Source organism: Erpetoichthys calabaricus, chromosome 16, assembly GCF_900747795.2.
Source record: "Erpetoichthys calabaricus chromosome 16, fErpCal1.3, whole genome shotgun sequence".
NCBI classification, from domain to species: domain Eukaryota; kingdom Metazoa; phylum Chordata; class Cladistia; order Polypteriformes; family Polypteridae; genus Erpetoichthys; species Erpetoichthys calabaricus.
The window spans coordinates 60,167,225-60,194,079 of NC_041409.2; the positions used below are offsets into that span (position 1 = coordinate 60,167,225).

Genomic DNA, 26,855 nt, shown 5'->3' on the forward strand with positions numbered 1-26,855 from the left:
AGCAAGTTTATTCTCTCAACTGTAAATCGCGTGGCTACAGGATGAGTTCAACACTGACTCACTGGTCACTCCAAGAGAGTCGTCTAATGTTCTGTCAAGGTGCATATACTGTACTCTTAAATTACACCCGCATGATCTGTTGGTATGTCTGCCAAAAGAAAGGGCAGTTTTCTGAAATAATTGAGGTGACCGAGAGAAGAGGCCTCAAAAATACAAGCCACAAGGTCGTCACCGAGAATCAAACTTGGATGACCGGAAGTGCACTGGGTTGACCGTTTACCTCATCACAGTGATGCGTCAGCACTGCGTAATTCTGAGGGTTTTTGCATAGCAATGCCATCCATATTAGTAACCGAGAACTGTAAACCGGTTATGGACGCAGGTACATGGCATGCCCATGGACGCAGGAGACATAGTGCGCAGGTGCTGACAGCGAGTGAAGTCTGATCCACCGAGAACGAAGGAGTCACAGCTCAAAAACGAAGGAGCTGAACTAACTTAAATAAGAAATGATGCAACGCGCCCATAGGTAACGACACAGCCACACAATAAAGAGGATTCAGTGCACTACCCCAGAGTGAAACGGGAAATACTACGGAGTGCACAAAGGTCCACAACACACAGCATAATCAAACCCGAGATAGTACGGAAAGCGCAGGTGCCTACAACGCGCTTCTGAACCATAGCTAACCACCGCAAGCGAATTCTGATACACCACCAAAACCGAAAGAGCTCAACTAACGGAAATAAGGAATAAAGCAATGACCACAGACAATACGGAACCCTAACCGTCCACACTACACAGCATAGTCAAACCCGACATAGTACGGAAGGGGCGGGCGCCTACAACGCGCGTCTATCACACCGCAGGCAAAACCCCAAGATGGTACAGAAGCCCCAGAGATATGGACTCCACAACATATGTGAATCACATTACAGTAATACAATAATATGAGTACTCACAGACAAAACAAACACAAGAGGCTTAGGCGTCCCGCCCCACAATCAAACCGGAGAGAGTACGGAGTCCCCAAACGTCCACAAAACACAGCATAGTCAAAACCGAGATAGTACGGAGGGCGCATGCGCCTACAACGACAACCACATAAAACACACACACGGCACCGGAGGTATAATATTAATAAACGAGCGCTCCGTATTACACGGACAGAATCCCCAAACGTCCAGAGTACACAGCATATGTGAAGCACATTACAGTGATACATTACTAACAGTACAACCACAGAACACACAGACACGAGACCTGATGGAGGAATACGGAACCGTACACGTCCACACTACACAGCATAGTCAGACCCGACATAGTATGGAAGGTGCAGGCGCCTACAACACACTTCTAAAACACCGCAAGCAAAAACCCAGGATAGTATAGACGCCCCAAAGATCTGGACTCCACAGCATATGTGAATCACATTACAGTAATACAATATTATAAGTACTCACGGAAGTAACACACACAAGAGGCCTCGGCGTCCCGCCCCACAGTCAAACCAGAGAAAGTATGGAGGCCTCAAACGTCCACAAACATCAAACCCGACATAATACGGAGGGCGCATGCGCCTACAATGACAACCACAGAAAACACACACACGACACCACAGGTATAATATGAATAAACGAACGCTCCGTATTATATGGACGGAATCCCCAAATGTCCAAACTACACAGCATATGTTAAGCTCATTACAGTGATACATTATTAATGGTTGCTAACAATACTGTTCACTTAAACGACGCCAATCTCCCATTACAGCTGCATTTGCCATGACAATCAACAAATCTCAAAGACAGACCACGGACAGAGTCAGCCTTTACCTCTCTGTGCCTGTATTTAGACATGGACAACTTTATGTTGCCATCTCAAGAGTTCGGCATTCATGTAACGTTAACGTTAAGATTATAATAACCACTCCAATACATCTCATGCATAGATCTGCACATTTATACCTACATAACATAACAATTACACTGTTATTGTCATTTACATATCTTACATAGACCTGCAAATATCGTGGCACTGAACATATTGCATATGTAACAGTTACCAAGACAGACAATAATCTCTATCGGATGTATTTCGGGTTACCCAAGACCAGGGGTTGGCGAGCGAAGCGAGCAGGGCGTGGAGCCCCCTAGTAGTAACAGATATTTAAAATAGAGACGCTTGAAAAAACAAAGAGGACATTGGAAAAATAATGAAAAAAATATATAACTATTAGAAAAAGATTTTCAGTCAGGAAGCTTATGCTAAAGATAGGTTTCTATGATCTGAAAAACCTATATTTTGAAGCTGAAATATAACTAAATGTAATGAAACTAATTTAAAATGAACCCAAATTATGGAATTTTAAGATGATTTTGATTTAAAAAAGTGTCAGCCAAACACCTAAATCTATACAGTGGAACCTCTAGATACGAGTTTAATTCGTTTCAGCACTGAGCTTGTATAGCGAATTTCTCGTATCTAGAACAAACGTCCCCATTGAAAATAATGGAAATCCAGTTAATCCGTTCCGCATCCCAAATATATTAACATAAAAATCAATTTTCCTAACAAATAACACTGATAAATTATATATACTGTAGTCTACCTTTAATAAATAACACTGGTAAATAATATAACTGATTATTAAAAGAATCAAAACAGGTGTCCAAAGTGCAGTAGAGCATTCAATAAATCTTTAATCCTTAAAACAGTTGTGAAGTGGAGGTTTAAAGTACATAAGAATAACAATCCTTTAACATGAGGTTAAAACATCAACAGGAAGCAGTCTTCAAAAAACAGATGACAATCCCCGGTGCTTCTTCTCTGTTAGCGTCTCACCTGCTTCTCCCATGCGGGCTCTGCAACAGGCGAGACACTTAATGCAGCTGACCTTCTCTACACCGTCCTGCTTCAGCTGTTTGGCTCGCCTGTTCAGCTACACGCGAGCCTGTACTCGCTCGCTCTCTCGCACCGACTTCCTACTGCTGCGGATTCCTGCCTCCTCCTGCAACCTCCGTTCTCTCTCCTCTCCTCTCCTCTCTTTTCTTTTACTTCTTCTCCCCCTTAACCGGCTCGCGCTTCTCTATATATGCGGGGAAGACATGGCAGCTGCTAGGGTTACCACTTTTAATACAAAAAAATAAGGGACGCATACGTATTGATTCAAAATGGGACGCGCAATTTCATTCTCAAATACTGGACGATTCCGTATTTTAAAGGACGGGTGGCAACCCTGCCCAGCCCATCAGCCACAGGACAAATCATGGATGTGGGCAGTTTCCCACCTGTGCACTTAGGTGAGAAACGCAGACACCGCAGATCGCCCTGCGGCTCGCTACAGCTACCACGCCCCCTCGCTAAGCCGCGAGCTATACCCACAGCCTGGCTCGTGGCTTGTTACGTGAGCCAATGCTCGTATTTAGATCTGAATTTTTCGCTCATACTTTCCTCGTATTTTGAATTTCTCGTATACAGAGGTGATCGTATCTCGAGGTTCCACTGTATATTGTTGTTAAGCTCAAGTATGTGTAAAATGGAATAAACCATCAATCAGTAAAGGAATACTCTTCCCAAAAATGATATGATTTTTTTTATATGTTACTTAACCCGTGTAGTTTGCAGAGATGGCAGAAAAAAATTAATCTCATGTTTTTATGTAAATGGACATAACAACATTTCTGATTGTATAATGGTGACCAATGCAGAGAAAGCAGCTTACCATAACAAAAATCTTGTTACTTGTGTCGCAAAATCCACATGTCAAGTCATCCACTTGTACGCTAACAACATGCAAAATGCGTGTCTTTTTTGCTAAAATATCGTTAAATTGAATAATCTCGGAAAAGGAAAGTAGTCAGCAAATAGGAAGTTCCTTCCCATTGGATTGAACTTTTGAATTGAAGACCCGCCTCTCCCCTGCATTCATTGGTCAAGAGTCTTGTTGTCATACGGAATATGCAACACGAGTAATGTGACATTTTCACATGGACATTTGTGACATTATTTGATTTTATTCCGCGTTTGTTGCCATTGGGTTCTGCAGTGTCAGAAACTTTGTAAGGTCCATTTTCCATGAAAATATGAGATGAAAACTTTTTCTCAACTGCCACTGCAAACTGCATAGGATAAGTAACATATATAAAAAATACCATTTTTGAGTGGAGTATCCCTTTAAGGACACTATTGAGGGCTTATCTGATGTTAGTGGGCGCCTTTCGTTTATAGTGTCTGAGCAGCTAAACGGCTAGCTTTGCAGTCGTCATGACCCATAACAGTGATGGCAGACTCTTAGATGGACAAATTCAAGCTGGTGTATTTGCACATACCGTATCAGTAAAGCAAACTTATTGTTTTCTGTTTTTTTGTTTTTATGTTTGACTTCAGGACAAAGGAGAAACTTTGGAAAATCTAAACGTACAAGTGGAAAATCTTCAGTCAACATCGGATGCCAGCGGCACTCATCAAAAATCTTCTGCGCTGAATTTGGACATTCAAGAAGACACCCAGAGGCACCACAGGTAATTTTTCATCATTGCGCTGCAATACACCCGGCTCACTGGAAGCTAAGGAAGTGCGACTACTGTGCTCCTTTGTAGACATTTGTTGTTCTTTGTAGGGCACACTTTACATTTTCCTTCAACCTCTTAGTTGTTTCTGCACTTTTACTTGAAGTTTTAAATTCTTATGTTTCTCTGGCTCACTTTCTCTATGCCATATTGCACTTCTGAGTAGCATGTTTGCTCACTCTATTGGATTTTATGTCACCTACATTTTCACAAGGTTACTCATTACTGTGCATCATTAGTTCACATTGTGAACCGAAAGGAGGAAGTGTAACAGCCGTCACACAGACCCCTAAGAGGAGCACCACTGATGAACATTCTCCTCCTCTCTATATTCTTTGTTCCCTCTCCTCAGATAGTCATGTGATGTGAATAGGTAAAGCCATGTGCTCTTGTCAGACTGCTGTGGACAGCTCCTCATTATGGCCGATAACAGGATTTGATCAGTGCTGCCTAGTTGGTGGATGAGGCTCACTGAGTGCCATTCTTTACTTTTAAATAGTAAGCTCTTTCTGTCTATCTCTGTCTCTCTCTTTCTGAACTGCATTATATTCAGCGGTGCCTCACCCAACTCTGGCTTTTCAATTACTGAATATCCATCCATTTCTGAACCTGCTTAATCCAACCAACCCAATCCATGGAGAAACAGACTGTGTCTGCCCCAGTAGCACTGAGCAGAAGGCAGTAATCTGGGCAGCAACTTAGAATATCATAAAACTGTAACTTACACAATTCTTTGTTGCATTAGCACCTCAGAATGCAGAGCAGTTTCCAAGAGTGCAGTCTTGGTCATGTTTCGTATTTATAAGGTGTTTGCTTGTTCTTTCTGTGTTCAGATAAGCTTTCTCCTAAAGTCCAAAGAGATGCCAAGTTGATTGGGAACACCAAATTGGCCTTTGTGTGAGGGGATCTCTGCCATGGCCTGGTCTCCCATCCAGGCTCTCATGTTGATTCTTGGCTAAGCTTGGGCTCCTTGGGTTTGGACCAATATGACTGTCATGATTTCATCCCTGGCTTTAGTCTTTTAAGTACTTTTTTTTGTTCCTTTTGCTCTTGTTTGTGTATTGTTTACATGTATTTTGTAATGAAACTGTTTTTTCTAATTTTTTGTTTAACTTGTCAACTATCTTGTGATTTTTTTCTCTTTGTCCTTTTGTATTTTTTATTTACAGTAAGTGGTTCTTAGTCCTGTTTTTTGTATGTAGGGGTCCATCCTCAGCCTTTATAAAAGTCTCAGTGTCCTCAGCCCAGTATATTAGAACATAAAAAAATGTTGATGAGAACAGGCTATCTGCTTATTTCCTCCAAAATAACATCAAGTCGAGTTACGGTCCTACTGTCTGCCATACTACTTGGTATCTTATTCCATATGTCCATAGTTCTCTTGGTGAGGAAAAACTTCCTGATGTTTGTGTGAACAGTTTCCAACTGTGTCCCTGTGTTCTTGATGAACTCATTTTAAATTAACAGTCTCGATCCACTGTACTAATTCCCTTTATAATTTTAAACACTTTAATCATATCTCCTCTTCATCTTCTTTTGCTTAAACTTGAAAAGGCTCAGCTCTTTTAATCTTTCCTCATAACTCATCCCCTGTAGACTTCGAATCAGCGTGACCTCTCTTCTCTGGACTTTTTCTGAGACTGCTATGTCGTTTTCGTAGTCTGGAGACCAAAACTGCACACAGTACTCCAGATGAGGCCTCACCAGTGTGTTATAAATCTTGAGCGTAACCTCCTTGGACTTGTTATCCACACATCAGGGTGCTATATAACCAAACACGTTAGCCTTCTTATTGGCTTCTGAACACTGTCTGCAGGTTGACAATGAGGAGTCCACTACGACCCTTAAGCAGTACTTTCAAGCTTTTGTTGTTTAGCTTTCCCAACTTTGGATTTCCTTCCTTCGGATCATCTGTTTTTTTTTTAAATTTTGCTTTTGTCTTTGGGTATTTCTTTTTGAACATTTGTCTTGATTCTATTTGCTTTTAAACAACATTTTCTTAACAGTTAGCCATTTTTATTTTTTAAGTGAATGTTTATATTGTTTTTGAGCCGGGAGTTTTATATGGTTTCCCTCTCCATGTTGAGATTTATAAGCTTTACCTCTCTTTTGTCTGTGCAGGCCACAAGCCTGTTTCTTGAGTTTTGGGGGTCAGGCTTACTTAGTGCTGGTGAGTCCTACTTAGTGAACTGTGTGGGAATACAAGCCTAGTCTTTAGAATTGAGGCCTGCCTTTTGAGTTCTGTGAGTACAAACAATCATAGCAGGCTACAGGTAGATGAGAATACATCTCCAGTAACTGGTAAGCTAAATTATTCTTAAAGTCGAGGAAGTGAACAATCAAACTCCTCTTCCTTTTTAGCTGACTGCTTTTGATCCTTTATTAGGACTTTTCCTTCTGCTGTTTTTGAAGTTCTCCAGTGCTTGTCCATTCTCCAGTTTTTGAAGATCCTTCCCAAGGTGTGGTTAACATCTCTTAATTTTTCCTTATAGTTCATTTACAGATGATCTTGTTGAGCCTCAAAATAGTGAATTGACCTGGGAAATGAGCCTCTCTCCACCCGTGCCTGGCTCAGAGGACTTCAGTTTTGTGGCACCTCAGCCTACTGACCACATCTCACAGGTAAAATGGCATTTGTTTTGTCTTTTACAAAGATTGCATCTTCTTCAAGACATTATGATGTATTCTGATTGAGAAGGTGCATGATGGGAGAAGGCATGTGTCTTGTATAAGTTCTCCTTCACATATGTGATGATAGGCTAGCTTGTGTGACAGCCATGTCTGTCTGTCTGTCTGTCTGGATTGTCCCACTATGCAGTGTGCAGGTTACTTCGTCCTGTGCTTGACGATTGGGTGGGCAGTTTTCCACTGTGAATACACAGGCACTCTGCAGCATTCCTGTCATGGAGGTTCGCTTTCCCACAGAGATTTGCTTGCCCAAGTGCATTTGTAGCCAAGGTGTTTTCACATCATCCTCCTTCTCTTTTCCACCATTAGCCTCTTGAAGAAGTAAGTGAATTCCATCCAGCCAAGCCACTGACAGAAGCATTATCCAGGGATAAGCTGCCAGACACACAGGAGCAGGTAAGGAAGAAATGGATACAGCTTCATATGGAAGTTTCTCTCCCTGTACTTTTGTCAGATCATAAATGGAAAACACAAAAATTCACTAATTAATTTTCTAAATTTAATTATTCAGAAATAAGTCATGGATTGGCAGCATTGAGTGCAAGGCTAGGACCACAAAAAACAGAATGCGTGTTTAACTAAAATGCTGAATGTCAGCTAGTTTCCAACCTAAAATGCATGCGTTGTTCCTAACACTAGAATGGAAGCGAGTGGCGATGTCAAATCCTAACCCAGACACGGTGTGCGTGGAGTTTGTGGGTTTTCTCTGGGTCCTCAGGTTTTCCTCACTCTTTCTATTTTGTGTAGGTTACATTAACCGATGAGTTTAAATTGGGCTGATATTAGGGAGTATTATAGGTGTGTTCATGAGTGTGCCTTCTAAAGTCATGGCACTCAGTCCAAAGATGGTTCCTGCCCTGCAGCCAGTGTTGCTACTATAGGCTTCATTTTTCAGGAAGAAGTTGGTTTGGCTTGCTTAATGAAGAACAGTACAGAGCAATTTCATGGTTTAAGGACCTAACCAGGCCTATGACTTCACTTTCCCTTTTTTATGGGCCAGAAGGAACACCTGAGTGTAGTCAATGATAGATAGATAGATAGATAGATAGATAGATAGATAGATAGATAGATAGATAGATAGATAGATAGATAGATAGATAGATAGATAGATAGATAGATAGATACTTTATTATCATTTATTAATACAGTTTCTGTGTAATTTTGGGATTCAAATTCTAAAGTTTGATTTAAGGATTAAAATGAATCCACAAAGTTGATTTCAAGTCTCGTCTTATTTGTTTTTTGTTTATGCAATGCCTTTGAATCAATGACAAGGATGTGATCTTCTCAATCATGTGATGTTTTAAATAATAGAATCAATATGGCGCTGATTGTATACTGATCTTTGGTCTTCTTAGCAGTGATTAGCATTAGCACCTGTGATCTGGTTATGAACTTTTTCTGAATTTGACAATTTGCGTTCATCTTGCCCTTTCCTTCTCTGGTTACTTGGTTTAATTTGTCTCACCTGGTATTCTGTCTACTTAAAGGAGTACTCCACCCAAAAATTGTATTTTTTATGTCTTACTTACCCCATGTTGCTTGTAGTGGTGGGTAAGAAAAATTCTTAATCTCATGTTTTTGTGGAGAAATGAAATATTAAATATCCCAGCAGCATCTATAGGGGATCAACACTGGATAGTATCAAACAAAGTGAAAACACCCACGTAAAAAGAAAAAAAATCCATTCGTAACTCGTGTTGCATAATCCACATGTCTGATATCCATTTGTATGGTCAAATCATGCAAAATAAATATGTGCAGTTTTTGCATTTGGATGACAGACAGGCAGATCGAGACAGAGAGGCAGATCTTCAATTGAAATGCACGTCATTGTGGGAATGACAACTTCCTTGTTGACATTTAATCTGTAGCTTTTAGGAACTGTCATGGAGAAAAGGTCTTTCTTTTGAAAGACACGGCAATGTAACAAAGAGACTTGACATATGTGGTGCAAGTGCTTAAACTAGGAAGTGCATCATTTATATTACATTACTTATCATCTATGCAAAATACGCTCCTCCTTCTAGTTCTTCCCACTATTATCAAATGCCCATCACTTGACCGAAACTGGCCATCATTACTTCATACCCTGTCCCGGTCCCCATCGTTTTACCAAAACATATTCATCAGTCAATTACACAATTCAAGCCGAAGGCAGGAAGACCCATATATGGGATACTAGGCCGCTGAAATGAAAGTTACATGATGTACAAACATCTCAAGCAGCTGCATTTCTGAAATAATAGCCTGCATGTGTTTTTTTTTTTTTTTTTTACAAAACGCCATCCTTGACATTTCTTTTGAGCGTATTATTGTTTAAGAAAGTAAGTAAAAAGCAGAGACAGGCTGCTGCATGTGAGGCAAGTTTAGCCTTCAAGCCATCTTTTTCATTATTATTTTCATAAAAGAGCTGTATTTTACATATTACTGTGTAAATGTTAGTTAATAGTAATTGATAATACCCTATAGTTTAATTTTCTATTGATTAAAAATACCATAGAAGTAACTGTTTATATTATTTTGCATGGTTCCTGAGTTGAGACCCTTGCCTGAGAGTGCTCTCCTATAAACTCAGTCCACAGGACATTGTCCCTATCAGTCTTATAGGCCGGTTACATGTCCTCTGGCTTTTCCGGCTCATTTCATAGTATACCCCTCATTTCAGGTATCTCAGCTGAAGTCTCTGCATTCCTCTTGTGTCCTCCCTGCCAATTGTAGTGGAAGGGCACCGGAGTTTAAGATACAAATAATTTTGTTTTCTTGGGAGGAGTTCCAAAGTGGACAAGCTAGTTCATTTGAGGGGTTATATGCTCCTGAGGACCACTTGTGGATAATGATCTGTGATGTACAGTACATGCTCCTCGCCTTCCGAACAATTCAGATGTTCATATCTGGAGTTCTTGTCCTTTGTAGGGGGTTTATGTGGTGTTTTGTCAATTCCTTATCTGTAAGTTGGTCTGTTTGGGTTTTTTACAAGTAAGGGTTTGATTTCTAAGGTTCTTTCATGTTCTCCAGTGAATTCACAAAGTTGAATTCATATACCACCTTATATTTCTTTATTTATGTGAAATAAATGAGCTAGATGTTCAATGTCATGCTGATGATGTTACCAGAAGTGATAGTATAAATATGGTGGCAAACACATACTGCCTTATCCCTCAGAGATATAAAAACTTTGATCTTCTTAGTGGTAGTTAGCCATAAACCAAATACCCCTAGTGGTAGGATTTGTGTTCTGGTTACGACCTTTCTCTGAATTTGACTTTCATTTTCATTTTCCCCTTCCAAGTCCTGGTTGCTAGGCTTTAGTTCTCTCTCCTAGTAATCTGATCCTTGCTTGTTTTAACCTTGGCATTTTGCGGCTTTATCATCTCCCTGTGTGACCAAAACATTGGGAACAAGATGGCACTCACCTCATGCTGTTCCTGTAGGTGTCATGGCATCAGCAAGTGCTGTCACTCTCTTAATCATCACTGATGTATGGGACACCGATTTGTTTCCTATGAATTCTTCATCCTCTTTCTTGAACCCTCCTGACTTAAAGGATGCCCTCCCCTTCCTGGCCAGATGGGCAGCTGCCACTCAGTCCATCGCCCTTTCCAGTCTGTGCCAACTGCCACAGTATTTTCTTGCATATTCAATAATGGCCACTAACACAAACACACTAACATATTTTTAAAAACTATTTTTATTTGGGTAATTCCATGTCAAATCATTACACTTTTTGACCTCATCATCACAGATTTTAACAAAACTTGGCATGTTAATTCACGGTGTCCCAGCCTTTCCAGGGATCTCAATATTTCACACCTTAGTAATAACCCAAAATGGCAGGAAATATGTTGCAGTGATTAGCGATGATGCCTCACAGTCCTAAAAAACTGAATTCACATCCCAATTGCTGAGCAAATCCTTAGGACCACTATACTAATAATGGGAAGGACCTCCTTTTGCTCTCAAAACTGTCCCAGTTCTTCATAGCATGGATTCCACAAGATGTTGGAAACACTCCTTTGAGATTCTGGTCCATGTAGACATGATTGCATCACACAATTCTTGCAGATTTGTCATACCCCGTTCTGTCACATCCTAAAGGTGCCCTATCAGATTTAGATTGGGTTACTGAGAAGACCACTGAAGAACACTGAACTCACTGTCATGTTCATGACACCAGTCTGAGACAGCTTTTGCTTTGTGACATGGCGCATTATCAAGCTGGAAGTAGTCATTAGAAGACAGATAGATAGTTTGATCTGTATATCTGTCTGTGTATCTATCGAACAAACGAACAAATGAATGAACAAATGAACTTTATTTGTCCCCAGGGGTAAATTTGATGAATAAATTGTGGCCATGAATGGATGTACATGGTCAGCAACAATACTCAAATAGGCTGTGGCATTCAAGTGATTGTTGATTAGTATTAATGGGCCCAACGTGTGACAAGAAAACACTCCCCATACCATTACACCACCACTAGCATCCTGGTCTGTTTACACAAGGCAGGTTGGGTGCATGGATTCATGTTTTTCATGTCAAATTGTGACCCTGCCATCTGTGTGCCTCAGCACAAATCAAGATTAATCAGACCAGGTTACATTTTTCCAGTCTTCAACTGTCCAGTTTTGGTGAACTTGTGTCCAGTGCAGCCTCAGCTTTCAGATCTTGGCTGACAGAAGTGGGACCTGACGTGGTCTTCTGCTGTTGTAGCCCATCCTCCTCAAGGTTTCACATGTTCTGCATTTTGGGGTACTTTTATGCTCCCCAAAGTTGTGCTGAGTGAATATCTAAGTTATCATAGCCTTTCTGTCAGCTTAAACCAGTCAGACCATTCTCCCCTGACCACTGCCATCAACAAAGTGATTCCATCCACAGAAGTGTCACTAACTGGACGTTTTTTGTTTTTTTGCACCATTTTGACTAAACTCTGGAGACTGTTGTGTGTGAAAATCCCAGTAGATCAGCAGATATAAAAATACACAGAGCAGCCCATTTGGAACCAACAATCATGCCATGGGTGAAATCACTGTGCTCATATTTTTCCCCACTCTGTATCTGATGTCAACATTAGCTGAAGCTCCTCACCTGTATCTGCATTGTTTTAAGGTTCCACTGCTTCCACATGAATGGCTGATTAGATAATTGCATGAGAAAGCAGGTGTACAGATGTTAATTTTGTAAAGAAATACTTAATTTCTTCAGTGAGTATCCTGCCAATTCAGGGTCACAGTAATGGAATGACTTCTCCCAGGAGCATTGGATACAAGGCTCAGTCACTCCTGTACCAACCCTCACCATCGTGCCTTGTGGGTGTCGTTGGGAAATGGGAGGTAAACCAGAGTGCCCTGTGTAAAGCCATTGCAGACATGGGGAGAACATGCATGTTTCTCACAGTGACCAATCAGGGATTCATAATCAGCGTCCGGAAGAGCTAAAAAAGCAGTGTGAACGACGAGAAATTAAATTAAAGTAGCCTTTCATTTCAGACAGATTTCGAGATTGTGTAGTAAAAAAAGATAAACAGCTATTTATGGAGGGAGGGGGAGTTCCGAAACCAGTGAGAGACAAACAAGTCCACTGTTATTTTAACAGGAACTTGTCAATGCTTCATCTCCATGGCTTCCTGTGCCGAAACCTGACCCGGCATTTGAAAAGAGGAACCTCCAACATGTTGAGCAGCCTGAGGACTCTAAAGAGCTGTTTGAGGCCAGCAGAAACTCCCAACTGGAGATGCTAGAGTGGAAATCCGAAGAGGAGCTGGAGGCCGAGGTGAGTAACTACCCACATGAGTGAACTGTATTTGGTGGTGGCCTCCCAAAGCCCATTATACTGCTGAGGGATGCCCATTTTTAATTGGAGAAGAGGTGGTGACAGGGCTCAGACTACAGTCACTTTACAGGGTGACATGCATGGTACTGCAGCTGCCCTGAAGGAGATGGTTTATGGCTTTAACAAGTCTGCATAGGCTTAACTGAGCCTTGGGTCTTCTGATGTTGGGGGCCTGAAGCAAAACATTCTGAGGGTTTCTGTGGGGTGTGAATGTATAAAAAACTTATTCATGTGCAGCCTGGGACTTAGGACACCCAATGAACCCTCGTGCAGAAAAGACAAGCACAGTGACTATTGAATTAGATTAGACATTTATTGTCACATACACTGAAAAAGTACAGAGACATTCTTGTGCCACAGTTGCAGGGAGGTAGTGGGATGGGGAGTTAAGGGAAATATATACAGGCAATAAGATTATATATAAATAAATAAGTATAATAAATAAAAGTATGGTCTAATGTACCTGATTGAAAACAAAAATATGCAGACTTATAGTTTTTGAAAAAAGGCAGTACTGTACATACTGTATGTAACATACAGCATAATTACACATAAATCAGCAGGTGGGTACAACACAGAGCATGTAAGATTACGTACCAGGAGTTCAGCAACTTTCTGGCCTGGGGGATGAAACTGTCCCTGAAGCAGGTGGAATGTGTTGTGAGGATCCAGTAGCCTTTAGCAGAAGGCAGAAGTAAAACTGCAGATATGCTGGATGGCTATCATCAGAGATGATGGATTGAGCCCTCATCAGACATCGGGTGGAGTACATGGTATGAAGCTGTAGAAGGTCAGCCATAATGCTTTTAGAAGAGGTAGGGCAGTCACGTTACCAAACTACACCATGATGTATCCCCTCCAGATACATTCAATATTGCAGCAGTAGAAGTTCATCAGGATTATGGTTTCCACCCAAAATCTCTTTAGCCTCTTTTGCTGAGCCTTTTTGAGGACACAGGTGGTGTTGACAGACCATGACACACATTCAGTGATCTGGACACCCAGGAACTCGAGGCTGCTAACTGTATGTGCAGGGGAGCCGTTAATGTGGAGTGGAGCATGACTGCCTTTGCTCTTCCTAAAGTTAGCAATGACCTCCTTTGTTGTGTCAATGTTCTGGGAGAGTTTGTTCTCATGTTACTGTACAGTCATGTCTTTTACCTTCTTCCTGTAAGCAGCCTCATTATCATCACTGATGAGGCTAAGCATGGTGGTATTGTCCATAAACCTGATGATGCAGCTGACTTCATGCTTTGCTACACAGTCATAGAGGCAGCAGCCTCTATTATGATATTAGGGTAAAAGAAGAGTAATTAACAGCCTTAGAAGGTGTAAAATTGAAAAAAGGGAAGCAGTGGGGGAAGTTAACTGTGGATGTGCTCCAAGGCTGCATACTGTATGTGCAATACTTGACTTGAGGGGATACCAGATATCACTAGAAAGAAATCTCACCCTAGTGCCCAGTCGCTGTCCCACTTTATTTCATGTCTTCACATGGAGAGGCTGGCCATGAAGTCGGGGCCTCTGAGTCAGAAAGCACTTCCTTACATAGCTGAGCTAAAGGGAACCATCAGGATAAAGAAGAGCTGGTAGTCTTGGAGGTCCCAACTTCACAGCTTTGGCCAATGTTACAATGCATGGCTTAAAGTATATGGCATGTTTGATAATTTCTCTTTAGTGTTCCTATTTGCAGTATAAGCCCTGATTGACCCCAAATTCAGGTTTCCAAATCTCTACTAACTACAAGATCACTGTTCAGGTAATGAATGATATTGGTTGTACTTTTTGTAGAGAATACAATTTATGGAGCTTTACAATGCTGCATTAAGCAAGAGTGCTGCCATCTCACACAATGGTGGCACCTGAGCAAGCAACCTATAGTCAACGTTAAGAATAGACTGCTTGATCTAAATCAGTCAGGCTTTAAGAGGGGCCATTCCACAGAGACAACCAGATCCACCTTGTTAACCTTGGCATCACTGAGACTGTGCTCCGGTGGTTTGAGTCTTACCTCTTTGGCAGACCCTACTGGGTGCCCCAAGGATCAGTGCTTGGTCATGTCTTCTTCTCTGTATACATCTCCTCACTCGGCCCTATCATTCTTTCCCATGCTTTCTCTTATCATTGTTATGCCAATGACCACCCAGTATCCGCTAGAATCTCTGCATGTCTCACTGATATTGCAACCTGGATGAAGGAGCACCATCTCCAGCTCAAACTGAAAAAGTAGGACCTTCTTGTTATATTAGTTCATCTGTGTATTCAGCACACCATCTTGGTTTAGCTTGGCTCATTATCACAAACAAACACCAAGTCTGTTGCAACCCTAGGGTTGTGATCGATGACCAGCTCTCCTTCACTGCAATGGTCTCTCGATCTTACAGATTTACTCTATATAGCTTCTGCAAGATCAGAATGTACATGACAGAGTATGCAGCACACCTTCTGATCCAGGCTTTGGTCTTGTCACGTATGGACCGCTGGAACTGTCTGATAGCAGTGGTACCAGCGTGTGTTACCAAGCCTCTGCAGATGATTCAAAATGCAGTGACATGACTGGTGTTCAACAAGCTGAGGGGGTAACATGTCTCTACTATTTTCAGATTACTATATTGGCCTCCTGTAGCAGCACAAATTAAGATCATTGAGTCAGCACCTATGTATGTGGAGGTCCAATACTACTTCTCAACTATTCAGGTCTGCTGATGAATGGTGTCTGGTGATGTTGCCTCTACATGGTATCAAATCTCAATCCAGATGCCATATGTAGCTCCTGGTTGATGGAATGAGCTATCCCACCCACCCCCACTTCGAACACCTGACACCCTCATTGTGTTTAAGAAGCATTTAAAGACTCTCATTTGGTGAATTTCTGTCCAACTGATATTAGCTGTTAGGTTTTGTAACTTAGGAATTGTAACTCTCTTGTTTTTTATTCTGAGCTCTCCACTTGTGATGAGCAGTTTTGTACCCTTGTCCTGTAACACTTATTCCTAAACAGTTCTTCAGACTAATGTTCATTTGATTATGTCAACTTCTTTTGTAAGTCACTTTAGAAAAAAAAATCTGCTAAGTAAATAAATAAATAAATGTAGGGCCGTACAGTCCAATAAGCCACAAGTTGCTACTGGATAACCACTTCTTAATTTGTCCCTCAAGTCACATTTCAGGAATAAGAGTCCAAAGAGACCACATCCATTTCTTTCTCACCTGACTGAGTGTTTTGTTACTAAAAAAAATCTGTTCTTTGTTCTTGAAGGGAGGAAATGTTTTTGTCTGGAAAATATGCCTCTGACATCATTGCGTTTTCAATGCCTGCCTTAATGGTCTGCTTTTCTTTTAGATTTGCATGCCAAAGATGCAATTATGCCTTTTGTTGTCATGTGATAAACACATACTGTCCCTTTTTACTTACTTGTTTTTATTTTCTTCCCCTTGTAAGTACATCTGAAGGCAGACTAAATGAACTTGCTTGGCTTCAGTTCTCTGATGGAGCTGAAGGTTTTTATTGCAGTTCCTAAAGTCCTTTGTCTCAATTTTGCTTTCAGGGCACTAGCCTATTGCTCGAGTCAAAGAATTTTACTGACCCCTGCATTATTTCACTGGATGATGGTGATCTAATGCAGACACCCAGTGACTCAGTCATAGCTGAAGAGTATGAAGAGAAAGAAAAACCAGTCCAGCGAGTCCTGGCCAAGCTGTCAGAGGAGTGGAAGACCTTAAAGACGTAAGCCTTTATGTCACTTAATTGTCAGTATTAGTCTTGCTGCACTTGACAAAGGGGATCAGACACTATGACTTTTCTAGCTAGCTGCCTGACTCTCCCCAGTTGTGCCACTTCTTGATTAAGAGTACAAAGGCTTGGCAGACCCATCACCCTGAATGGGAGTATTAATCATGGAATGATGGCTTGTTTCCCAGATGATCGGTGCCATGCAATCATAAGCATTGTGATGGGATGAAATACTGCCAGGATTTTGGCGCCCATCACTCTTACAAGTGATGACTGACAGCTTTGAAAAATCTCTTGGGTAAAAATGAAGGTTCATTTTTATAGTTGTATGTTGATTCATGACCTTTTATTTATTTTATGCCACCAGGAGTTCCTTCAGGAGCAGTAAAGGTCACGCAGAAAACATCCAAGATTTTCTTAGGACCATCAAAAATGAGAAGTTTCTCCTAAGAGAGTTACAAAATATGTTGCAGGAGCTTCCCAAGACTGATAGACAGACAGCACATGTTCGGTTTGAAGAGCTGGAGCAGAGGTGGGAGCAGCTTGAGGCCATTGTGGAGGACACCAATAAGCAGATATCCCTGGGATCTCAGGAGCTTTGTTGTGTTTTGGAGGAACTCCAGGACCTGCAGAGCCTTCAAGAGAGCCTACAGAACTCCTGCAGCCTTGCAAGCAGCTCCCCAGATAAGTTGGAGAGTGGAACGACGCTGCACACTGATGTCTCAGCCACCATTCAGAGACTTGATCACTTGAAGAGGCATTCTGAGGAGCTGCTGAACAGCGCACTGAGAGAGGAAGATGGTCAGCTCTTGCAGAATTCCTTGATGGATTTACTGCAAAAGTTAGAGCTCCTGCAGGAGAAGGTTCCTGTGAGCACTGGCAGAGCAGAAGGCCCTGCCACTGCTGAAATTGTTGAGAAGTTGAAGAGAGACTTTGAAAGGCTGAAGACACTGGACAGCAACCTCACATGTGAAAGCAAAATTGCTCTGTTTCCTGAAGATCTCAGTGGCTCCATAAAGCAGCTGTCTACCACACTGTCAGAGGTTGTTGCTATGCATCTTGACATGGACACTGTGACCTTAAGGATAAACGAGATGACAGCTACCATGGGAGAGGCAGAAGTTAGCAGTTTGCTTTCCTTGCTGCAAACCATTGTCACTTTGATAAAGACAGTTGAAATGAAGACATCAGAGAAGTTGCAGAAGCAGCAGGCTGACTTAAAGGCCCGGGAGGATCTCTTTGAAAGAATCGAGTCTCTTGCCTTATGGTTGCGTTTGCATGGTGAAAAGAGTCTACCTGTTGAAGAATTTAGTAGCAAAAGCATGTCTAATGATTTTGTGGGCCAGGTCAATGAGGCTACCTGTATCTTGCAAGAGGCAGATGAAAAACAGAAGGTCATGGCTTCTCTTCTAAGTGAGAGCCTGGAGATCTCTTGCAAGTTGAGTGTAACCGAGAATGACTACCTCAGTGAAAGATTAAAGAGCCTCCAGAAAGGCATTGGAAGTGTAACACAAGGCCAGAAAAGAAGACTTCAGAAAATTCAGCAGCTAATGCAGGCACACCAGAGAATTAGCACACAGCTCAAAGGCTTAGAAGATGACATTAGCAAGACTCAGCATATTCTAGAAGAAGAGGGAACAACCTTTACTCAACAGACTCTCTCACTCAGTCGATCTTGGCCACTGAAGGTATCAGAGCTGAGATCCCAGCTTGAACAGTTAAAATTGAGCCATTTTGAGCAGCCTGAAAAGGTCAGCCAAGTCCAGTCTAAGCTGGAAGACTTGGAGGCAAAACTGGAGAAGTTACTTGGGCAGGTGACAAAGTATGAAAATTTTGAAGCCTCCCTGCAGAATGTATTAGTTCTTCAGGGTAGTGTGGAAGAGCAGATGTTGCTTCTGAAAGAAGAAGGCTGTGATCCAGTAAGCAGGCTGACCGAGTTCCAGCGTGTCCTCCAAGACAGCACTCGCTGCAGGGCTCTCTGTGAGCAAGCCAATGAGAATTTCAAGATGATCTCTTCAATGCTGGACATATCCTTAAAGAAGACCACTGAAATGAAACTTGAGACTTTGATGAACAACTGTAATAGATGCGTACAAGTCCTTCAGGAGGAGTCTGCCGAGCTTGAAGAACAGCTATCTACCCCACTCGAGGTGCCAAAAGTGCAGGAAGCGGCACAGGAATTCTTGAGGCAAAAGCAATTGGAAATGCAGCAGCCTTTGTGTGTATCACTGGACCCCTGTGTGATTGAACAGGAACTTCACAAGTGCGAAGCTCTACAGAGTCAACTTGACAGTCTGGGGCACGTCGCCAGAGCCCAGAGCATCCAGAAACACAGGCCTGAAGTTAACTTGTCCCCAGATGAAAATGTCTCTGAGCTGGAAGAACTAGAAGAAGAAATTAGGGAAGACTGCCTCTTACGCATGGTAGGTCCTTAATTAAGCAATGTTGCAGACCTAGACAAAAAAAACTCAAGAAGCTACGGTTAACTTCTGATTCAAAGGCAGGTCATCAAACAGAGAGGCCAAAGCAAGAATGGCTGAGCCATTAATATCCAGTTATTATAACTTACTGTGTTTTGGTCAGGTAGACTTGCAAAAACTGAAACGGTTGACTTCCATATTAGAATGAAGAATGTTGATATAACAGACTTTCATACGTGAAGACTTTTGAGGTGCATTTAAGGTATTTTTTCATGCTGTGCAAAGCTAATTTTGAGCATCATTTATATGTCATAGGAACCTTAATAGAGCTCTTGAGTGTTATGAATTTTGGCCTTCAAAAAAAAAAATAATGCCTGGAAACTACAAAGTAATCCTAAGGTTAACATTCTCAAAAAGTCAAGAAGCTTACAAAATCATTATAAGTGAGATAGGGAGCACAAACAGCTTTGAACCACATAAGCAAAATGATGTATTCATTTCATTTAATAAACCTATAAAGCGTTGAGACTTCCAAACTGTTGTACCATCTTGAGGAGGCAGCTAAATAGTATAGTAGTGACCCAAAGATAGACACCTCTTGATCTTCTATTTGAATTTCACCTTTGACCCTTTACCATTTGTCCACTTGCTGATCAGGGCTGAAAGCCTGACTGGTGTTAAATCCTGAATGCCAGACTCTTCCATAGCCTCTTTTGAAAGACCACCACAAGCACAGCCGTGCAGTGCATTTCCATTTCACCTTTCTCTTTCTATGTTTCTCTCCTTCAGGAAATGCTCATGAAAGCCCAGGAAATGGTCAAGCGTTATGATGCTGCTGTCAAGGAAGTATCTGTCTTGCTGGATGAGACTGAAGCCAAACTGCTGTCTTCCCCTGTCCATCCCAGCAGCTGTGAGCAGCTCCTCCGACAAATCGAGGAAAATCTTGTGGCAAGTGAAGATGAGTTTGAGCACCGTATTGCTGACATCCAGAACTTCTCCTCTTGGCTACAGTCCTTGCCAAACGCAGACCTAAAGGTGCAGCATGCCAAAGTGCTCAGTGACCTGTTAACAAGAAAAGTGGTGTTAGGAGGGCAACTCGAGATCCAACGGCAGCTTCTTCAAAGGTAACCTGGGTCTGTTTGCTACTTGCTGAGTGGATACTGTGTCACCTCTGAGCATCCAATGCTTCATTATTCCTCTTTCTCCACATACCTCAAGCATCTTGACCATGCAGATCTTCACGTGTCTCACTGATAATCATACGTAAAAGAAATGAGACTCTCAGTGGTTTTGGTGAATCATTGTCAAAAATCTGGTATTAAATGGGTATAACTTGGAATAGAACCAGCATAGAGATGTATGACTGCAGTTCTGAGGTGTCTCCTTATGTCTGTGAGCACTGTTGCTTCTATAGAACTGGGTTGTTAAGAGTGAATGGAAAAAAAGAAAAGGACACATACTATTCATCCATACTTGTAAAAGTACTACAGGTCTGTCCTTTGCTGGCGTCATGCTGGTAAATTTGTATTTTTATACTTGAAAAATAGATGAAAAATAAATGAAGTTTTGGGATCCCAGAGGGATCAAAGAAAAGGTTAGAAAAGGAAGAAAGAAATATTGTTCAATCACCATATTGTTATCAAGCACTGAGCTTCGCATTGAAAAAAGAACGTCTTTCAAGGAAGTTCCGTCCTTCTGGGAAGATGGTCCGACAATGAAAGTTGACTTCAAGTGACAGCATGATATCAATTTTGATGTAGATCTTGTTGAGGCAGGGTGAAAGCGATGTCCTAAATCCTTGAAGATGTTCCCTTCCAGTCTAAAGGCCGTAACAAAAGAGGAGTTACAGACTGTGTAAAATCCTCAATCATCCCTTTGACAAGATCCTGTAAAACAGTCCCCATGTCTGCATGTTTGACACTGTAATTATTTTTTAACATGGTACTTATTTCATCTATAGCAGCCCCTCCTATATGTTTATATCACAAAACTGTTATTAGGATTGAGATCACTCAGGATAGCAAAAGGATGGAACCAGGCCTGCTTAAGATAGGCCTCACCACAGGCACCCTGATCCCAAACTTTAATGGCAGGCTTCAGCCTATCCAGGCCCAAAAGATGGAGAACAGGCATATGAAGTTCAAAATACTTGAAATGTCCCAAAATATACAAAAATACCTCTTAAGAGAAAGGACAACTATAAAGCATGTGGCTTGAGGAACCAGTCCAGAAATAAAGCTTATTAGAAGCAAAATTTATTTGAAATTAATGAAAAAAATAACATAAAAATGTCAAAAGCCAGAAAAATGCAAACCACAACAATCAAATCTTTATCTGAAATCCAATAATAGTAAACCCAACACAGAAGCCAGAAAAAGACGATAATGATGAGATAATGCCCTTCTCCAGATACTCATAATAAAGCACAGTGAACCACTGAAAGACCTGCTCCACATATATTGGGTGAGAGTGGACCTTCAGCTGTGATATCAACGTGGCTCTGCCTCCTGGGATTCCACTCACAAAACAAAAGGAACAATGAAGAACACATAATGCATATATAGTAAATAATAAATAAACAGAACAATACAAACAAAAATGACATGATTGCAATAAACACATAAAATTAATACTTTAAAATAAATAAAGAAGACACCAAAGAGGAAAATTAGCATAAGCCATGGAACACACCCCGGCTATAACATAACAGTTGTGCCAAGTGTTTCTGTCCTGGACCTTTTTTCCAGGTGATGAAGAGTCTGAATTTAAGTTGACGTAGGCAGTCATTGATGTTGAGGTGGCATTTGGTGTCGTGGTCTTCTGCGTGAATGCTCTTATTCTTGTGGCTGTCTTTAAATACATGTGATCAGCTAATGGATTGTCCCTTAATGTTCACAGCCATCTGTTTCTAATGATGGTGCTGACTTCTGGTTGTCCATTGCCTTTGCATACTTCTTTATTCATTATGAGTCATGCGCATGATATTTGAATGATTCTTCTGAGACCCCAGTTACTGACATGCCATATGGTGTTCTAGTCTCCGGTGATGCACTGGAAAACCAAAGGGCCATACCTAACATTTCCATAGAGCTTCAAGTAGTTCCAGTTCCAACTTGCTACTGCCATTATTATGTATCACACAACCGAGATAGGCACACAGGTCCACCTGCTCCACATTCTGATCACAATATGGAATATGCTAGTTTCTGTGGCCTGGATTTTCACTTTGAACAGTTCATTTCTAAGCTCAATGGATCGGGTTTATGCTACATAACATCCAGCAAAAACAGAAGCTCTTCCACCATATTGACCACAAATTCCTCCATAGTCTAGGGTTTTAAAGATTTAATTTCTTAGTTTCAAGCCTGGCCACCCAGGGTAAGCTGTGCATTCAAGAAGTGAATTCATAATTGTATTAGGTTTAGGACAATTGTGCAGCCATTTTGATTGTAGCTTTTGACCTCAAACCAGTTCAATATCTGGGCATCTATGAATATACAGATTTATGCCAGGGTACAAAACTTTCATTAGATCAATAATTTTCTTTGGAAACCCAAGTCTTTTCAGCAAAAGCCATAGTAAAGTGTCATAGTCCACTGCATGAAGTGCTGCCTTGAGGTCAATGAATGGTTGTACTCATGTCCTGGCTGTAGTACTCGTGTCAGCAGTTTACCTGGGCAGGGTAATTGTGATGACTCAGTAGTCCCTGCACATCTGCCTGTTTTCTTGTCCCTTGTAGATGTCTGATAGAATGTTTCCCGATTTCTAGCCTTTTTTTAAAAATTTTAGTTAGCTGAGCAGCTGTCAGCTTTTATTATCATCAGTAATGGTATTGTAAATGTCTGGAGCTTTGCCACTTTTCAGTTTGTTTAAGCATTTGGTGACCTCCTGGACCGTTGACTTGTTTGGATTAATGGTGGCCAATCATGCAGCTGCTATTAGTTCTTCAGAGACAGGATCACTAGGTCAATTAAGCAGATCTGTGCAGTGCTCACACCACCTTTCCACCTTCCATCTTTTATTACTGATTAGAATACCACTGGTATTGATAATTGGCTAAGAGACTGATCACATGACCTTTCGTAGGTAGAATTTTTGAGAGTGTTTCATATTTATTCATATTTATTGCGATGTGTATTGGTATAGCTTTATGTCTGCTGCACTTTTTTGTTGTAAAGTCTGCTGTATTTTTGTATCAATGTATAAAAATGATGAAAAAGGACAAAAAGTAGAACAGACTTAAGTTTAATATTCTGTTTTGTGCTTTTGGAAAGGTGTGCAGAAAAATACAAGCAGTACAAACATGGAGAGGACAAGCTGTCTGCCCAGCTTCATGAAGCACAGAGCCTTCTGGCTGACGCCTTGCCTGTACAAGCAGAGTCCTATCAGGAGTGCCTCCAACGCCTGGATAAATTAAAGGTACTGAAATTCGGAGCTTGTCTGGGAGTCAGTGTGCTGCTTCCCATGATCAAACTTGCTTGTTTTAAAAGCCGATTTGACAGGCAGAGTTAGTACACAATGCAGAGAATGAAACAATGGCAACACTAGAGTTCACATGCTAATGATAAAAAAGGGTATCCTAGTAGGACATCAGGACATCTAGAGGAACCAAACAATCATCATGGTGGTGCCACCTCACTGCAGGAAACATTTACAGGCAAACAGCACTGAATCACGAAAGGCTGCAACTACTTTAGCGACAGACCCACTAATTAGTAAATAATGAATTAATTAAACAATTAGAGCACCTGGAGAAGTAGAATGAAAATCAAGATGAAAATATTGTTAAAAAGAAAAAAAAAATACAGTAATCCCATATAAATGCTCAGTACATTTTAATATATATATATATATATATATATATATATATATATATATATATATATATATATATATATATATATATATATATATATATTTCACGGCATTCGAAGTCTGTGTCACAATCTGATTGTATGGGTGGTTACCTACCAGGTAACGCTTGTGGTTGACCATATATATATATATATATATATATATATATATATATATATATATATATATATATATATATATATATATATATATATATATATATATATATTTACCATACTTAGTTTTGTAATTTTATAAAACACAGAATCTGGGAAATGACAGTTCACTTAATTAGCCCAGGAGTCCAATTAGAAACAGAAGTTGGTTAGAACAAAAACCTGCAGCTACAGTAGGTCCCCAGGGCTGAGTTTGAGAATCCCTGTATTAAAAAATTGAATCCTTCTAAATGTTATGAATTAAGTTTTCTACAGAGCAAAATAAGTGCTAGGCTTTTAAAGTAAGATGGTAAGCAAGCCAGAAACCTACCTGATCTGCCTAGTAGAGGCAACGTCAACTTCACTCAGGCCCCAATGCAACCTGGTGATGGCTAGAACAGGCCCAAAAGTGAAGAACTAGCAAGGGTAACTATCAACGTTTGGCTTCATTTCACTAAAGTATCAAATCAAAGATATTAAACACAATACTTACAAACTCCTTAAACTATGCCAGTGGTTGCAACCTCCAGGCCTTTGCACTTAGTATAAATAGCCTGAGGGAGGGCCCTGGAGTGGTGATGTCAGGTTGGCCCCGCCTCCTGGGACTCCACCCACAAAGAACATGGAATGTCTGTATATATACAGAAATGGAATATAATCATAACATCACATATAAAATAAAGACATAAGAACTAATTGTTCAAAATTAACAAAAACAACAATAAAACTCAAAATACATATAACTGAAACCCGATAGGTGACACTAAAAAGGTCAGCTGTCCATGCCCACACAGTACATTGGCATCACAGATTAAGCTATGCAGTAATTATAATCATGCAAGACATCAGATTTAAAGGTAATGAAATTTCCCTTACATGGTGCAGCCAATGTAATGACTTGAACTTGAACACCAGAGACTCAGATTTAAATTATTAAGAGAAGCAGGGAGGGATAACATGAAAACCTTCAAGTAGGAAATGTGAGGGTGGAGAGCTGGAAACCTCGGATGAGTCCCAGATAGGCTTCCCCTTCTCACCACATTCTCCTTTTGTTTTCAAAGTCTTTGGCAGACAGCGTGGACCAAGCTGGAGATGGTCTGGTGTGCCTGAAAGAGTTGGCCCAGGAATGGGGTGTCTCTGAATGTGCACAGGGGTTGGCCACTCTTTCATGCTTGCACATCCAACTGAGTCAGACTGTGAGGGAGCAGCTGGCCCTCTGCGAAGAGCAAACTGAAGCCTGGAAAGCCGTGAACGAGAAGGTCAGTAAGGAGGCTGCGACAAAAGAGCTCACTGGGAGCTGTCAGGACTCATTAGGGTTTTTATGGGGGAAGTTTTTTTAATCAGAGATGTAGTAGTATTTGTCTTGTGCTCCATTTTGATTTGCATTGCCATTCTTCAGAGTAACAAAATGTCAGTCAATTTTATTTTTTATAGTGCCTTACGTAATGATCACTAAATGAGTTGCATGACCTGAAAGGATTCCAAGTATAGAAATATAGAAATATTTTAAAGTAATTTTGAAGTCCCTTTGTAAAATGCATAAATGAGTTCACCGTGTAGCATAACAGAAGTGAGGCAATGCATTGAATGTAACTGTCAGCAGAAGCAAGCAGTGTGTTCTGATCAAATGACTTGCATGAGCATACAACAAAAAGCAAACTGTTAGAACAGTATATGTCTGCATGTCTACAAGACGGCGTTCAATAGCATACCTTTCACTCTGCAGGTTGAAAAAGCCTCTGTGCTGTTGGACACATTGCAACATGACCTTCCGGGGACTCCGACAGGAGAAACCACAACGGCCGAGCTCTTAGACCTACTCACATGCGTGAATGAGTATAACAGCCGGGTCAGCAGCGAACAGGCTGCCCTGTCTACACTTATATGGGAGGTGAAGGGGATTGTTGGAATCACTGAGAACTGCCCAGAGTTGCCATCTAGTCGCCTCTTCCAGGAGCTGCAAGAAATGCAGGATCGCTATACCAAGTAAGGCTGTTTGCGCTAGGCATGTATCTATAGTGTCAGTGTGTTTTGTTGTGGAAACTGTAAAATTCCTTGTCTCAGTTAAGTAGGCCCACAGTTCTATGTTGTTCTTCTTCACCCTCTGTGCTCAATCCCTGCACTTGCCAGTTTAAAAGAAGACACAGCCTGCAGCCAGAATGCTCCTGCATCTGGGACTATGGTCAGAGTTCACCCAGAGTTAACTGCTACTCTGACTCTTCTTTCACTAGATAGATAGATAGATAGATAGATAGATAGATAGATAGATAGATAGATAGATAGATAGATAGATAGATAGATAGATAGATAGATAGATAGATAGATAGATAGATAGATAGATAGATAGATAGATAGATAGATAGATAGATAGATAGATACTTTATTAATCCCAAGGGGAAATTCACATACTCCAGCAGCAGTATACTGATACAAAAACAATATTAAATTAAAGATTAAGAAAAATGCAGGTATAACAGACAATAACTTTGAATAATGTTAACGTTTACCTCACCAGGTGGAATTGAAGAGTTGCATAGTTTGGGGGAGGAACGATCTACTCAGTCTGTCAGTGGAGCAGGACAGTGACAGCAGTCTGTCGCT

General features: G+C 41.0%; 1 protein-coding gene across 2 annotated transcripts in view; it reads left to right on the forward strand.

Annotated features, from left to right (window-relative positions):
• Nucleotides 1–26,855, forward strand: part of syne2b (spectrin repeat containing, nuclear envelope 2b) — a 524,337-nt gene that overhangs the window by 260,103 nt on the left and 237,379 nt on the right. The window contains exons 67-76 of one of the 2 annotated variants that reach the window (XM_051919949.1): nt 4,391–4,524; nt 7,065–7,194; nt 7,570–7,656; nt 12,856–13,032; nt 16,641–16,819; nt 17,193–19,248; nt 20,035–20,369; nt 23,520–23,664; nt 25,316–25,513; nt 25,981–26,240. In XM_051919949.1, the coding sequence (XP_051775909.1) occupies nt 4,391–4,524; nt 7,065–7,194; nt 7,570–7,656; nt 12,856–13,032; nt 16,641–16,819; nt 17,193–19,248; nt 20,035–20,369; nt 23,520–23,664; nt 25,316–25,513; nt 25,981–26,240 (3,701 nt within the window). The remainder of the gene's footprint in view (nt 1–4,390; nt 4,525–7,064; nt 7,195–7,569; nt 7,657–12,855; nt 13,033–16,640; nt 16,820–17,192; nt 19,249–20,034; nt 20,370–23,519; nt 23,665–25,315; nt 25,514–25,980; nt 26,241–26,855) is intronic. The other variant, XM_051919950.1, reaches the window with a different exon arrangement.